The 17,240-nt window shown below is 38.9% G+C and overlaps 1 protein-coding gene across 4 annotated transcripts in view; it reads right to left on the bottom strand.

Moving 5' to 3' along the window:
* Positions 1 to 2,339: 2,339 nt before the first annotated feature.
* The window catches only part of LOC126267161 (guanylate kinase-like), a 44,451-nt gene continuing 29,550 nt past the window's right edge, over positions 2,340 to 17,240 (bottom strand). For all 4 annotated transcript variants that reach the window (XM_049972110.1, XM_049972109.1, XM_049972113.1 and 1 more), the window contains 2 exons: positions 16,402 to 16,512; positions 2,340 to 2,974 (listed from right to left, as the gene is read on the bottom strand). In XM_049972110.1, coding sequence (XP_049828067.1) covers positions 2,955 to 2,974; positions 16,402 to 16,512 — 131 coding nt within the window. In that variant the 3' untranslated portion in view covers positions 2,340 to 2,954. The remainder of the gene's footprint in view (positions 2,975 to 16,401; positions 16,513 to 17,240) is intronic.

Genomic DNA, 17,240 nt, shown 5'->3' with positions numbered 1-17,240 from the left:
AAAAAAGAGAATGAAAATACAAACCAATTCCAGCTGACAAGTGAAACCTCTATTAACACATATCATTGTTTTAAGTAGCTAACTGTATACATGGTGGTCCATTGATCGTGACTGGACCAAATATCTCATGAAATAAGTGTCAAACGAAAAAACTACAAAGAACAATACTCGTCTAGCTTGAAGAGGGGAAACTAAATGGCACTATGGTTGGACCGCTAGATGGCACTACCATAGGTCAAACGGATTTCAACTGCGTTTTTTTTTTTTTTTTTTTTTTAGATAGGAACCGCCATTTTTTATTACATATTCATGTAGTATGTAAAGAAATGTGAATGTTTTAGTTGGACCACTTTTTTCGCTTTGTGATAGATGGCGCTGTAATAGTCACAACGTATGGCTCACAATTTTAGACAAACGGCTGGTAACAGTTATGTTCTTTAAATTAAAATACAGAACATAGGTACGTTTGAATATTTTATTTCGGTTGTTCCCATGTGACACATGTACCTTTGTGAACTTATCATTTCTGAGAACGCATGCTGTTACAGTGTGACTACCTGTATATACCATATTAATGCAATAAATGCTCAAAGTGATGTCTGTCAACCTCAATGCATTTGTCAATATGTGTAATGACATTCCTCTCAACAACAAGTAGTTCACCTTCCGTAATGTTCGCACATGCATTGACAATGCACTGATGCATGTTGTCAGGCATTGTCGGTGGATCACGATAGCAAATATCCTTCAACTTTCCCCACAGAAAGAAATCCAGGGACGTCAAATCCAGTGACTGTGTGAGCCATGGTATGGTGCTTCGACAACCAATCCACCTGTCATGAAATATGCTATTCAATACTGCTTCAACCGCACGTGAGCTATGAGCCGGACACCCATCATGTTGGAAGTACATCGCTATCCTGTCATGCAGTGAAATATCTTGTAGTAACATCGGTAGAACATTACGTAGGAAATCAGCATACATTGCACCATTTAGATTGCCATCGATAAAATGGGGGCCAATTATCCTTCCTCCCATAATGCCGCACCATACATTAACCCACCAAGGTTGCTGATATTCCACTTGTTGGAGCCATCGTGAACTTTCTGTTGCCCAATAGTGCATATTATGCCGGTTTACGTTACCGCTGTTGGTGAATGATGCTTTATCATTAAATAGAACGCACGCAAAAAATCTGTCATCGTCCCATAATTTCTCTTGTGCCCAGTGGCAGTACTGTACACGATGTTAAAAGTCATTGCCATGCAATTCCTGGTGCATAGAAATATAGTACGGGTGCAGTCAATGTTTATGTAGCATTCTCAAGACTGACGTTTTTGAGATTCCTGATTCTCGTGCAATTTGTCTGCTACTGATGTGCAGATTTGCCGCGACAGCAATTAAAACACCTACTTGGGTATCATCATTTGTTGCAGGTCGTGGTTGACATTTCACATATAGCTGAACATTTCTGATTTTCTTAAATAACGTAACTATTCAGGAAACTGTCAGGACACTTGAATGATGTCGTCCAGGATACCGAGTAGCATACATAGCACACACCCATTGGGCATTTTGATCACCATAGCCATACATTAACACAATATTGACCTAACCCGCAATTGGTGAACGGTCCATTTTAACATGGGTAATGTATCATGAAGCAAATACCGTCCGCACTGGTGGACTGTTACGTGATACTATGTACTTATACGTTTGTGACTATTACAGCGCCATCTATCACAAAGTGAAAAAAGTTGTCCTACTAAAACATTCATATTTCTTTACGTACCACACGAATATGTAATAAAAAAAGGGGGATCCTATATCAAAACACGCAGTTGATAGCCGCTCCATCTAGCGGGCCAACCATAGCGCTATCTGATTTCCCCCTTCAAACTAGACGAGTATTGTTCTTTGTAGGTTTTTCATTTTATGCTTATTTCATGAGATATTTGGCCTGGTCACTATCAATGGACCACCCCGCATACAAACCACGCTTATGTTGTAACAAAGAATTCCATTAATTTCTATTTACTATATAGCATAGGATTTTTATATTATATAATATTGAGTGACAAGAAAACACTGAGGCTAGATTTGAATTCAGCTCATAAAAATCTGTAAAGATCAGCCATCAAAGTAAAAAAAGTTTTTCAAAAAAAAATTTTTGTAGACCTGCTTTTGGGAAAGCACATAACAAATATCTGAAGTCAAAGATCATATTTTACTATTTTCTGCAGGAACAAATGGAATAAATTGAGCTATATGACAAGGGAGTGGTAGAAAAAGGAGGGGTGCCAGGATATAATGAGATTCAATGAAATGAAATTCCTACTAAATTTTAACATTTAATTTTATTTAGTTTCCATTTATGTTTGTTGCTACGGCTCTGAATATTTAAGAGGGAATGTAGCAGACTTGGCTTTAGTGGTGTGCATAGCTTGCTTATGTGTATTTATATTTAATGTTCATAATGAACCACTACAACACATTTCTAAAGAGCACACAAAATATGTATACATTAATATATTCATCGGTATTATTACAGGCAAGCTAATTAGGTACATGATTGCTGCTTTTGTTATTAAAGCTATCACAAGTTGGCTGGCAAGAAATGTACATGGTCAGAAAGTTTCTGAAGCAAGTCTAATACAAACTTCCAATTAATTACAATAATACTTCTACAGTTCAATCTGATCAATGATTTTGATATAACAACACAGTTATTGCATCCTCATTTTTCCTGCAATTCGACAACTTAATATACAATTCTATTATTCGAGTGCTAAAAATAATTTATATTGTAGAAGCTAATATAGCTACCTTTGTCACTGTTTAAACAACTGTTTGGTATCAGTTTATGTCAGGTACAGAATAATTATGAAAAACATGCATGGAACTACAGTGATCAAACTGGAATGATTTTTTTCTGCCTTCATATTTAGCTTCACTAAGAATCAGAAGCACCATCTGAAATCAGGAAGAGGAAGATTTAATTTAACAGAACTACGAGTATATAGTAGTAATGGAAAGAACAATGATGGAACCATATATTAAAGTGTAGGACTTATTACAGTGGTAATATTCCCCCCAAAAGTTTCTTCATTTTTGTTACGGTATTAACCTTCATCCAACTGCCTTCTTATACTAATAAATCATTTTTATCTTCCAATGATTTTATCAGATGATAAATATTACACCATCCTGCAAGCAGTGTGCCATCCAACACATTGGTAATAAATTCTTGCTTTCGCTGCATAGGATAATGCTAAATATTTATTTAGTGTATTTTATCCTTGATATTCCCAATACCTTAACAATTTATAATCCATTTTCATAATATTAACAATAATGCAGAAATAGATATGTTAAATTTTATTGGCTGGCCAGCTTTAGACAGCTATAAATCTGCATCTGTACTTTGCAAGCCACTGTAGTTATATCCCATCCAATCTCACTTGTGAACAGTTTGTAAGAATAACTGTGTATGCGTCTCTGTATGATAAATATATTCCAATGCGTAATATTCTCACATACAAGTAATAACTTTTACCAACAAAGCGATTTGTGTAGAAATGAGAAACAACTGGTTTGTTTCCACAAATACTAAACTCCCTCTTTACAAACAACTCACTGACCAATGAAATTTTTCCTTTAACTTCAGTAGAGGAATATTTTCTCAAAGGTCCTCATTTTGGCAGTATCTTTTATAAGAAAACTAGCTTTTAGTCCACTTGGTTCAACTTTTTACGTGTGAAAATGGAACAAGTACTTTTTACATTTATAATACAGTAGGTATTTCACTGCATTTCTTCATCTGCACTGTCATTCCTCCCTTTTTTATTTTGTTTCTCACAAGAGTTTGGTTTTATCAGTCAACTACAATATTACTGCATGTGAGAATTAGGGTGCATCAGTTGGTTTATTGTGATTTTTAAAAAGTGATATTTCATGAGGATATGCTAAACCACTTGATGGTGTATGCACAACTGAGTTAAAATCATTCACAGTGTTATGGAGTTTCCTTACTCACACTGTACTTGTTTACTCTAAGGTTTCTGCATATTTCTGAAAAAGGCTGAAGAGGACAAGTGCAATAATATTGTGGGCGGGTAATAAATGAAAAGTCACGAAGTTCTGAAAGCAATGTTTATCTCAAACTTAATCCAAAACATAATAAATGAAAAGTCACTAAGTTCTGAAAGCAATGTTTATCTCAAACTTAATCCAAAAACAAATGAGCTCATTGTGTTTGTAAAATGTTCTTTGAAGGTTCAACCACATCTTTGGTCTACTTCCAATTCCTATTCTTCATCTCTCATGAAGTACATTTCTAAAACTTGGCATTTCATTTGATATAAGGAGAAGAGTGTTCACCCTGTGACATATTTGACACTGAACCTTGAACACTGGAAAACTCAATTTGTTGTACAACAGACGTTCTCATAATCTTCCTCTGTCTCCCTGGGCAGTGGGGACATATAGGGTGTCTCACTTATACATGGCCCTGTATAAGTGTTATAAAAATCTTAATAAAAGAGAATATGAAACCAAATTTGTAGATGTTATAACTTTATGTTTTACAAATGAAGGAACATTACAAGAGATGGTGGAATTGATCATCTATGCTGCCTGCCCCCTTGCCCAACCCCTTTATACATAGTTCAACACGGTGCTACAGCTTCATGAATGTTACTATAGGAGAGTTGTATTTCATGGTGGATGTTCTCATGTAACTTGTCAATTGGGGAACACCTTTATTCACAGAAGGTGCCCATGTTCTGTGCATTACCACAGCAATGCAATTTTGGGTCAGTTTTTTTCTTCACTACTGTCACCAGTGGAGTATACAAAGTACTGTTTCCTGAATTCGTGAACCAGCTGGATGATGAAAAACTGACACTTGGCTGGTACCAATAAGATTGGACAATAGGTCACACATCTAAAGTGAGTAAGGCTTTGGTGGAATCATTTTACGCTGACAAAGGTTTATGACTCCCAGGGTCATCTGGCATGATGTCCGCTGATTTTTTTCTCTGGGGTCACCTTACGAGACAGGCGAAATACCCTCAGAATTCATGAAGAATGTAACAATTCCAATTCGAAAGAAAGGTGTGAAAATTACCTAGCTATTAGTTTAATAAATCATGGTTGCAAAATACTAAACTGAATTCTTTACAGAAGAATGGAATAACTGGTAGAAACACAGAAGAATGGAAAAACTGGTGGAAACTGATCTCTTGGAAGATCAGTTTGAATTTTGAGAAATGTAGGAACATGCACGTCAATACTGACTCTACAACTTACCTTAGAAGATAGGTTAAGGACAGGCAAACCTATGTTTCTAGCATTTGTACACATACAGAAAGCTTTTGACAATACTGACTCTGTTTGGAATTGTGAAAACAGCAGGAATAAAATATAGGGAATGAAAAGTTATTTACAACTTTTACAGAAACCAGATGGCAGCTGAGGGGCCATGAAATGGAAGCAGTGGCCGAGAAGGGAGTGAGACAGCGTTGTAGCCTATCCCCAACGTTATTCAAGTACACTGAGCAAGCAGTAAAGGTAAAAAAAGAAAAATTTGGAGTAGGAATTAAAGTCCTGGAAGAGGAAATAAAAACTATGACGTTTTCCGATGATAATGTCAGAGAAATCAAAGGACATGGAAGAGCAATTGAATGGAATGGACAGTGTCGTGAAAGGGGGATTTAAGATTCACAGAAAAAAAAGCATAATGGAATGTAGTCAAATTAAATCAGATGATGCTGAGGAAATTAGATTAAGAGAGGAGACACTGTAAGACTTTAGATAGTAGATGAGTTTTGCTATTTGGATAGCAAAGTAACTGATAAAGGCTGAAGTAGAGAGCATACAATATGTGAGCAAAAGGATCTGGATGCCTTGCTGAAAATAACTTACAAGTTCGTGGCGTCCTCCATTTGATGGAATTCAATATTGTGTTGGCCCACCCTTAATCTTGATTGGCAGCTTCCACTCTGTTCAGTTATTGTCATGTAACTACTCTGTCACAGGCCGTGCATTATGAACAGGTGCTCAATCACATTGAAAGTTGCAATCGCCATCCCTGAATTGCTCTTCAACAGTGGGAAGCAAGAAGGTTCTTAAAACATCAATATAGGCCTATGGTGTGATAGTGCCACAAAAAACAACAAGGGCTGCAAGACCCCTCCATGAAAAACACGGCCACACGACAACAACACTGCCTCTGAGTTTTACTGTTGGCACTACAGCCTCTGAATTTTACTGTTGGCACTAAACGTGCTGGAAGATGGCGTTCACCAGAGCATTCACCATACCTACACCATGCCATCGGATCGCCACAATGTGTACCATGATTTGTCACTCCACACAACGTTTTTCCACTGTTCAATTGTCCAATATTTATGCTCCTTACAACAAGCGAGACATGATTTGGCATTTATCAATGTGATGTGTGGCTTATGAGCAGCCTCTAGGGCACGAAATCCAAGTTTTCTCACCTCCCACTTAACTGTCATAGTACTTGTGGTGGATCCTGATGCAGTTTGGAATTCCTGTGTGATGGTCTGGATAGATGTATGCCTATTACACAATACGACGCCCTTCAACTGTCGGTGGTCTCTGTGAGACAACAGACAAGGTCAGCCTGTACACTTTTGTGCTGTACGTGTCCCTTCAGGTTTCCACTTCACTATATAATCGGAAACAGTGGACCTAGGGATGTTTAGGAGTGTGGCAATCTTGCATACAGATGTATGGACACAAATCACACCCAATCACCAGACCAGGTTTGAAGTCCACGAGTTTCTCAGAGCACATCATTATCCTCTCTCATGATGTCTAATGACTACCGAGGTCGCTGATATGGAGTACCTGGCAGTAGATGGCTGCACAATGCACCTAATATGAAAAAAACGTATGTTTTTGACAGTGTCCAGATACTTTTGATCATATAGTGTATAAAATGCAGGGCAATGGCAAGCAACGGATTTCTGAAGAAGAGAAATTTGTTAACACTGAATACAGACAAAAGTGTTAGGAAGGCTTTTCTGAAGGTATTTGCCAGGAGTGTAGTCACGTATGCAAGTGAATCATGGATGGTAAACAGTTTAGACAAGAGGATAGAAGCTTTTGAAATGTGGTGCTACAGATGAATGCCAGAGATTAGATGAGTCAATCACATAACTAATGAGGTGGTACTGAATAGAATTGGGGAGATAAAAAACTTGTGACACAACTGGACTGAAAGAAGGGATTGGTTGATAGGACACATCTGAGGCATCAAGGGATCACCGATTTAGTGTTGGAGGGAAGTGTGTAGGGTAAAAATCTGCTTACTGATTACAGTACTTGTATTCAGAAGGATGTAGATTGCAGTAGTTATCTGCAGATGAAGAGGCTTGCACAGGATACGATAGCATAGAGAGCTGCATCAAACCGGTCTTTGGACTGAAGACCACAACAACGCTTTTAGAGATAATGTGTACAAGAACAAATCACACACAATCAACGAGTTACATGAGAAAATGCATCATGAAATACAATAGTCTGGTGGTGGCAATCACGAACTTGCAGTGCCTGTCATATTGAACAGTGTATACAGGTGAGGGGAGGCCACTTCAAGCATACCTTATAATGTATCTTCATTTCTCAAAAAAAAGGTACATAATGCACAAATTTGGTTTTATATCTTGTTTTATGAAGATTATTATACAGTTTTCCTGGAACCCTTTATGAATGGGACACCCTGTATTACCTCAACAGTATTTTCATACAAGTATTTACACAACTAATCTCACAAGTGCAACATGTTAATGAATTTAAGCATATGGTAGCAAAAAATATTTTCATGCTTCTACTCCGGTATAATCAGTTCATAGTGGAGAAGTCATCTGAAAAGATAAAAGCAGAACTGTGATGAATTTTAACCCATTGACCAATGATTTCATGCTGTTTCAGGCAGGTCGATTTGTTCAGAAAGTTTTATTTTGAATTAATTTGTGTGTGTGTGTGTGTGTGTGTGTGTGTGTGTGTGTGTGTGTGTGTGTACACTTTTTTTCCATTTCATGCAATGCACCGATCATTATTTTGTCTGCAGTTCATTTTAGTGCCGTATGCAGCATATAGATGTCTGTATCACTTTCTGAGCAATTTACAGCTGTCGTTTGCTACTGACTAGATGGACCTGTTTTGATTGTACCACTACTTCATTTGCTGAAGTGGTGGAAAACATGTTGGCATTGCAAGTGTGTGACTGTCATACCTGGCCTGTCCCCTGCTACAAATGAGTGTTGTGACTGTGTTCCTGTTTGCAGCTAATAGGTGGACAGTGAAGTAAGTTGGGATAGTGAATCTGATGTCTTGCTTGTCAGTCTGGCAGTAATTTGTCATTGTACAGTGAAACTGAGAATGATTCCAAGAATGAGTTAACTTTAGAATGTGTCAGAATATGGTATGATGTTGATTGTAAGAAAATAGCATCTTCACCTCTGTGATTTCCATCCACTGTCATTGCTCACATCAATGTAACTTGTGATGGAAATGTCTTGAGCATATTTGAACACTTTTTTATAACACTTTCTTGTATGTGATCACTAGACTAACTTTTTGGTGTGCAAATGGTTATGTTTTTCTCCCTTTGTCATAATCAAGAACTGCATATATTTTTGCAACAGGATATTACAGTGTGTGCACAAAATAGGAATTGGAACATACCAGCCAAAGAGAGAGTCTGTTTCATGTTCCAGTTAAAGTTCCATCTGCCAAATACCTTGATGATTTCTTGGGTCACATGTGTGGTTTCAATACCTTTATTTATTATGATTAAATAGTTATCAATGACATTCTCTAAAATATGGATCATGTGTGGGAACAAAACTTAGGATGGGTATCTGGAGAATATGTAATAATCTTATTGGTTGAAAGTAGTCAATCAGAAACAACATGATGTTTATGATGCCTTTGGTGGGGAAAATGCCAAACCTTAGACGAAATAAACATATGTGGCACACCTACTGGAATAAGCATGAACTTGAAAAGCTAGTTATTGTTGCAGAGAGATGCAAATTTACAAAACAAAAGATTTATGATTCACCTCCAGTCCAACAACTTTACACTTACAAAGATCCTCATCTGCTGTATAGACTAACTTTATTCCAAATGGAACAGATTTCATATTACAGATTTTTGTAGATAATTGCCTATAGCTGTTAACTAATTTGGCAAAACGTTACTTTTGCCACCAACTGTAAAATTTTATGTTTATTCTCTACCAGGTTCGGTTGTTACAATCACCTTCATGAAGAAAAACATTATGATCAATGGATCAACCAAACAATTCCGTCATATAAGGACCATACAGATGCATAACACATATAATTGCCATAATAATCTGTCTTAACACACTCCATATAAACATGCTGTGCCTTGGCAATGAAACTGCACTACTGTAATTGTGCCTAGGAACAGTGTTTTTATATGGACTGTCTTACACCAGACCATTATGACAGTTATATATGCTCTATATTTGTATGGTTCATTGTAACATTCAAAAGTGTAGAGAATAGACAAAAACTTGTACAGCTGATGGCAAAAATATGCTTTTTCCAGATTTCATATTGTCCAGAAATAACGAAATTAGGAAGTGCTTTAGTCATAATTCTAATACTGTCTTTATTACATTACACATATTTTCAGTGGTTATTGGCATTAAAAATGATATGTTAGTGAAAACGATAATTGTGTCTTAACTATTAAATCTTTTTCATGGGTTAACTTTCATAAGTTGGAAAATATGAGATGAATGAAAGTGAGGATTGAGAAAATAGGAGTAACTGTAAACACTACCATATTGTAATTATTCAGAATGTCATGACAGACAAATGGAAACTATCCTTAGAAAGTCAATGAACAAAATTTCAAGAACTGGCTTCAAATGATGGATTTAGGAATATGAAACAACTTTCTGCATATTGCTTCCACAGGAGGAGGAAATCAGATTAATTACAGAACACACGGAGGCAGTTAAACAGCCATTCTTCCCATGAGCAGTATGTGAATGGAACTGAAAGATGCCCTAATAATTAGTAAAATAGGAAGTAAAGTACTCTCTGCCATGCTTTTCTCAACAGTTTGCAGAGTTTGGACACAGATCTAGGTTTTCAGTCTTATGGTAACCTCAAAGACTGGCAAAGTAGCATGAAATCATAAACACAGATGAGAGTGCAAAAATATCTGTTATCATGACAGCTTGATCTGTAGTGTAGCCCTAGGTCTATGTTACAGTGGATGCAACAGTCTGATTGTGAACTGGCAAAGCCAACCAATGTTATAGTGAAAAACCTTCCTGTGGTGACAAATTGCTCTATAGCATAGCCTAGGTTAGGTTTGAATGGAACAGTTTGGTTGTGAGATGAAGAAGCCAATGAATGTAAAAGCAAAAAACCTTTTTTTGGTGACAGACTGAGTTGTAGCATAGCCTGAGGTATAGATTGGGTTGGAATGCAACAGTGGCTAGGAATTGGTGACTGGAGATTGTGGACAGACTGTGTTGGTCTCTTCTCCTGCACCCAGTTCATAACATTAGTTATTGGTCTCTGCCGTAACTATTTTAAAATGAGCTAAATTTTAAGAGTATAGTAGAGCTTGTGATTGTACACATATACACTATGTGTATCAAAAGTATCCGGACACCCTCAAAAACATATGTTTTTCATGCTAGGTGCATTGTGCTGCCATCTACTGCCAGGTACTCTATATCAGCGGCCTCAGTAGTCATTAGACATCATGAGAGAGCAGAAAGGGGTGCTCAGCGGAACTCACAGACTTCGAACGTGGTCAGGTGATTGGGTGTCACTTGTGTCGCACATTTGTACGCGAGATTTCCACACTCTTAAACATCCCTAGCTCCACTGTTTCTGATATGATAGTGAAGTGAAAATGTCAAAGGACCTGTAAAACACAAAAGCGTACAGGCTGACCTCATTTGTTGACTGACACAATATTGCCAGAAGTTGAAGGGGGTTGTAATGTGTAATAGGCAGACCATCACATAGGGATTCCAAACTGCATCAGGATCCACTACAAGTAATATGACAGGTGGGAGGTGAGAAAACTTGGATTTCATGGTTGAGCAGCTGCTCATCAGCCACACATCACACCAGTAAATGCCAAACGATGCCTCGTTTGGTGTAAGGAGTGTAAACATTGGATGACTGAGCAGTGGAAAAATGTTGTGTGGAGTGACAAATCACAGTACACAATGTGACAATCCGATGGCAGGGTGTGGGTATGGCGAATGACCAGTGAACATCATCTCCAAGCGTGTGTAGTGCCAACAGTAAAATTTAGAGGCGCTGGAATTATGGTGTGGTGTGGTCATGTTTTTCATGGAGGGGGTTTGCACCACTTTTTGTTTCACATGGTCCTATCACAGCACAGGCCTACAATGATGTTTTAAACACCTTCTTGCTTCCCACTGTTGAAGAGAATTTCGGGGATGGTGATTGCACCTTTCAACATGATCTATTTCATACTGCACAGCCTGTGGCCGAGTGGTTACATAACTATAACATCCTTGTAATGAACTAACCTGCACAGAGTCCTGACCTGAATCCTTTTGAACACCTTTGGGATATTTTGGTTTGCCAACTTCGTATCGGGCCTCAAAGAATGGTATTGATTACTCTCCTCAGTGCAGCATTTCGTGAAGAATGGGTTGCCATTCCCCAAGAAACCTTCAAGCACCTGACTGAGCAGAGTAGTAGCTATCATCAAGGCTAAGGGTGGGCCATGTTGAAATCCAGCATTATCGCTGAAGGGCGCCACAAACTTGTACGTCATTTTCAGCCAGGTGTCTGGATACTTCTGATCACAGTGTATCTACACATTTTGTAGAGAGTGATGTTAATGGGAAAACAACTGACTGAAATTGTAGCAATTTGTGCTACTGTAGTTTATCAGCTTTGTATATTATTTATTTGATTAATAATCATATAAATCCATGATTTATAAAAGTAAATGAATTCCATAGGTAGTTGGAAGACATGCACAATGCTACAAACCAAGAAGTTTACAAAAATAAATTGATGACTTTAGAAACAGTGTCCAAATCCATGCAAATTATAAAAATGTATATCTTTATGTATGTTCTGTATCACCTCCTTAACTACTGGACCAATTTCAACCAAACTTGGTACACACAAAAATTATTATCAGGCAACAGGAACTGCGGGGGTAAAAAGCGTCTGCCTATCATAGTTCAGTAGATATGATGTCATAACTAATGAGATGCATAAAAAACTGCACATTGTGCATCACATTTAAGTTTTTATTACTTAATTATTAAATTACGGTATGCATAACAATGTTTACCAAAGAATGTGTTACACAAGAGACTGTAACTATCTAAAAAGGGCAACAATTGGATGTCAAAAAACACAAACGCTGCCTTAAAGAAAAGACTGACACACTGCAAAAGCAGTTGGCATGGCTATGAGGAAACAAGAACAATGCCCAGGCACAGTACAGGAGACAATGGTGGACCAAAATAAAATGACTCAATATGTTCATATCATTGGCATTTTGGTGAGAGGGCTAAGAGATATATGTCATCATGTACATACCGAAATGGCTTCAGTGGTTGGCAATATGCATGGCGGGCCGCAAAAACCAGCAAGAGCGCCTTATATAAAGAGGCGAGGGACCCAACGAGGTGAGTGATCTAACGGGCTTACCAACACCATCACAAAGTCAAATTGTTATTACCTCACTGATTCTGTCTGGATCAGATGTCAGCATATTGACAGTCGATTAATATAGAGATGCACCTGCAACCTCACCACAAGCCTAAGAGCAGCAATTAATTTACAAACATTGATGTACAGAAGTCATGAAGTGGAGGTAGACATAGGGTTTCATAAGAGTTGTACGTGGCAATTTGTGCTCACTAAGGTGGCAGAGCACATATTGGGAGCAGACTTTCTTAGTCAGAAGGGGACTGAGATCAGTTTCAGCACTGCTCGTATCAGGAGGGGTGGAGAAGTCATCACAGGTTTCCTAGACTGAAACACTATAAATACCATGCCTACACACACTGTTAGGTGGTGCGGAAGGATAGTAGTATAAGCGATGTCACATGAAATGGTGTATGAGGGTCGTAATACCCCACATTTTTTTCCCAGAACATGTTTATTGTTAAGAGTCAGAATTTGGTGACTATATACATAAACATGTCTTGTCCATGTCCTATTTTTCTATGCAGTCTCCATCACGTTCTATGGCCCTACGCCAACATTGTGGAAGAGCATGTATTCCCTGGTGGTAAAAGCTCTTGTCCTGGGTGCACCAATTTGTGCCAGTAACATGCATGACTGACACTCTCGTCATCTTCAAAGTGTGTTCCCTGTAGAGAATCTTTAAGCAGCCCTACGAGATGGAAGTTTGAGGGTGCCAGGGTGGATGAGGCAATGATGTCCTACCCAGTTTGGTGATATTTTCCCGAATTCTAAGACATTTGTGTTCATGCATTATCATGTTGGAGCAAGATTTCTGCTGGATTCTTGTCCAATTGAACATGTCAGAAATGGTTCCTGAGTTTATTTGGAGTCTTCTGCATGCCTCTGAATTGATGGTTGACCCTCTTGGCATCACATCCATGAAAATGACACCAAAAAGCTGTCACAATGACTTTTCCAGCGAAGGGAGTTGTCTTGAATTTCTTCTTTTTTGGTGAATGTGAATGGTACCACTCTATGGACTGGCTTTTTGTTTTCGGCACAGAGTGGTGTACCCAACTTTTGTCCCCGGTAATGATCCATGACAGAAAGGCCTCTCTGTTGGTCTCAAAACGCTCCAACAATTCATATGAAATGGCCTTTCTTTGAATCTTGTGGTCCGCTGTGAGCATTCATGGAACCCTTCATGAGCATCTCTTTGAATCTCCGAGAGTCTTGATCATTGCAGATGCACTTCCTATGCTGACCGACAACTGTAGAGCCAATTGTCGAGTTGTGATGCACCAGTCAGCATGAATAATGGCATCCGCATGATCCAGAATGTCTGGAGCAGTGGCTGTGACAGGACACCCCAAGTGCGGATAATCACAGAGCTCTGTTTCTGTATTTCATGAGGCTGTAACTTTTTTTACCCATCGCCCAACTGCAGCATCGCCATACACTGCACACAAATGTTTACGGATATTCACCATGGTTTCTTTTTCTGCACACAAGAATTCAATAACTTCAATGCTGCCTGTAACGTGAGTCATATGTAGATGCCATTTTGACACTGTACTATGGCCCTGCCATCTGCCAGAGTGGTTCAAAACTTCACCGGTGCACAGAGCATACATGAGATGTGAAGCACCAACAAGGGTGTTTGTCTATGTATATTAATGACTTTACAAAAAAAAAAAAAAAAAAAAGTGGCGCATTACTTATTGAATGACCCTTGTATTATATTACGCCCACACTGGGGCAACCCGTCTCACAGTGGTCGAGAAGGTTAGTGCTTCAGCATTTTGTGTTGGTAAAGGCAGTGTGTCACAAAAAGCTGTGAATGGGCATGATACAAAGGTCTGATAGCCTGTTGGTGTCACTTTTTCATCTTGTTAGAAAGATAGATGGCACATGGAGGTCCTGCACAGTTACCAAGCATTAAATGCCCGTATGAGCACAAGCTACTACCCAGTATCAAATGTCGATGACTTTATTAATGTACTAACAGGAATAACTATTTTCCATGTGATTGACTGCAAAAGGGCATAAAAGTGGATACCATAGCAGAATATGACATACCAAAGACCACAGTAATAACACCATTGCGATTGTTCGAGTATTTACGAATGCTGTTCAGGTTGAAAAATACAGTGTAGATGGGAGGTGGTAGGAGACTGGAAAGATAAGGCATGGGAGATTTGTTTTTTTGTACAAGGATGGGAGGATAATTACGGTCAGTGAAGGCTTCAGTGAGACTCTTGGTATATTTAGAGAAGGACAGCTCGTCACTGCAGATGCGACATCCACGGGTGGCTAGGCTGTACGGAAGGGACTTCTTGGTATGTAATGGGTGGCAGCTGTCGAAGTAGAGGTATTGCTGGTGGTTAGTAGGTTTGATATAGACAGAGGTACTGATGTAGCCATCTCTGAGGTGGAAGTCAACATCTAGGAAGGTGGCTTGTTGGGTTGAATAGGACCAGGTAAAGCAAATGGGGGAGAAGTTGTTGAGGTTCTGGAGGAATGTGAATAAGGTGTCCTCACCTTCAATCCAGATAGCAAAGATGTCATCAATGAATCTGAACCAGGTGTGGGGTTTAGGATTCTGGGTTTTTAGGAAGGATTCCTCTAGATGGCCCATACATCCCCCTACCACCACCTACTCCAGTCCAGTCACTAACATCACCTATCCCATCAAAGGCAGGGCTACCTGTGAAACCAGTCATGTGACTTACAAGCTAAGCTGCAACCACTGTGCTGCATTCTATGTAGGCATGACAACCGACAAGCTGTCTGTCCACATGAATGGCCACCGACAAACTGTGGCCAAACTACAAGTGGACCACCCTGTTGCTGAACATACTGCCAAACATGATACCCCTCATCTCAATGACTGCTTCACAGCCTCTGCCATACGGATCCTTCCCACAACACCAGCTTTTCTGAGTTGCGCAAGTGGGAACTTTCCCTGCAATACATCCTATGTTCCCGTAACCCTCCTGGCCTCAACCTTCGTTAGTCACTGTCCTCACCCATCCAGCCCCCTCCCTGTTCCCATTCCAGCACTACACAGCCATCATTTCACCACCACACCCAGTCTTTTAATTTATTTTTATTTTTATTTCTCTCCTTTCTGCTGCTTACCCCCCCCCCCCCCCCCCACCATCTCTCCTGCCCCCTGTCTAAATTGCAACACTTCACTCTCCACCACTCCCACCATATTATCCCTCCCCCTCCTCACCCCAGCCTCGTCCTTACACCCACCCATTCGCACTCCCATCATGCACTGGTGCTGCTGCTCACAGTGTAGTTTCAGCTCCCTGAGACTGCAGACGTGTGTGCAAGTTGTGTTTGCGTGTGTGTGTGTGTGTGTGTATGTGTGTGTGTGGGCGCGCGCGCGCCTGTGTGCGTGCGTGTGTGTGTCTACTGCTAACAAAGGCCTTAATGGTCAAAAGCTATGAGTGTGTGAATCTTTTTATTGTGCCCATCGCGACTCAGCATCGCCACTATCTGGTGAGTTGCAACTTTCCGTCACTGGTATTGGTACATTCCATCCTGGATTTTCCATTGTTTGATTCTTGTTCACGAAGTATCATGTTTTGTATCACCACCACCATTGTCATCCTTTAAATCTAAACAAAAATGTGTAGCCACACAATACATTAAGATATAACTACTAACCTATGTCTTTACATCTTTGCAGTTCTTTCAATACAAATTCTCGAAGCTCAGAATAGGCCTTCTCCAATACATCATTGACAATTATAATATCAAAATTGCCTGGCGTCTCACCTGAAAAATATTTTTAAATAAATATTAAATTTAGTTAAGTGCTAACAGCAAAATGTAACTGCTCATTGTAACTTAATTAGTGAGTTATGTGAATATACATATATTAGAACAACTTCCGCATTCCATGATTTTTAATGCAGACAAGAATCATCCATAGTGTTCAATCAAAATTACACCAATCAGAACAAAATTAATAATTTCTTAAAATACAATTATCTTGAACTATGAGCTAATGTAGCAATAAAATGAACATTCTAAAAGTAGTTTCCAAAAAATGTAAAAGTCAAAAACAGCTAAGTTGCAAAGACACAATTTTCTACATTAATTAGTGGCTAAATTTGGGTTCCTCAAACCCATTTTCAAATAATCCAAACAGATAAAATGGTATATCTCATAATACCATGTAAACCATGTTCATATAGAACATACACTTATACTGGTCAAATTTTTCAATGAACATTGGCTGGAAAAAGGTCTGCCAACTTGGCAGGTAGTACTATTGCATGTTCATGTCTTTTTCCGCAGATGTGCAGGTTTGTCCTGCCAATTTCATTAAAAAATTTGACTTTGATGTAAGTGTATGTACAATCTTAACAAGGTTTGCATGCTATTACGGAATGTACCATGTTGTATGCTTAGATTATTTAAAAATGGGTTCTGGGAAACCGAAACTAGTCATCCATTAAATAAAAAAATAAATAAATCTTGCAACTTTGGCTGTTTTCTAC

The sequence above is a fragment of the Schistocerca gregaria genome, chromosome 4, assembly GCF_023897955.1.
Source record: "Schistocerca gregaria isolate iqSchGreg1 chromosome 4, iqSchGreg1.2, whole genome shotgun sequence".
Taxonomy (NCBI): Eukaryota; Metazoa; Arthropoda; class Insecta; order Orthoptera; family Acrididae; genus Schistocerca; species Schistocerca gregaria.
This window is presented reverse-complemented; position numbering and strand designations above follow the sequence as displayed.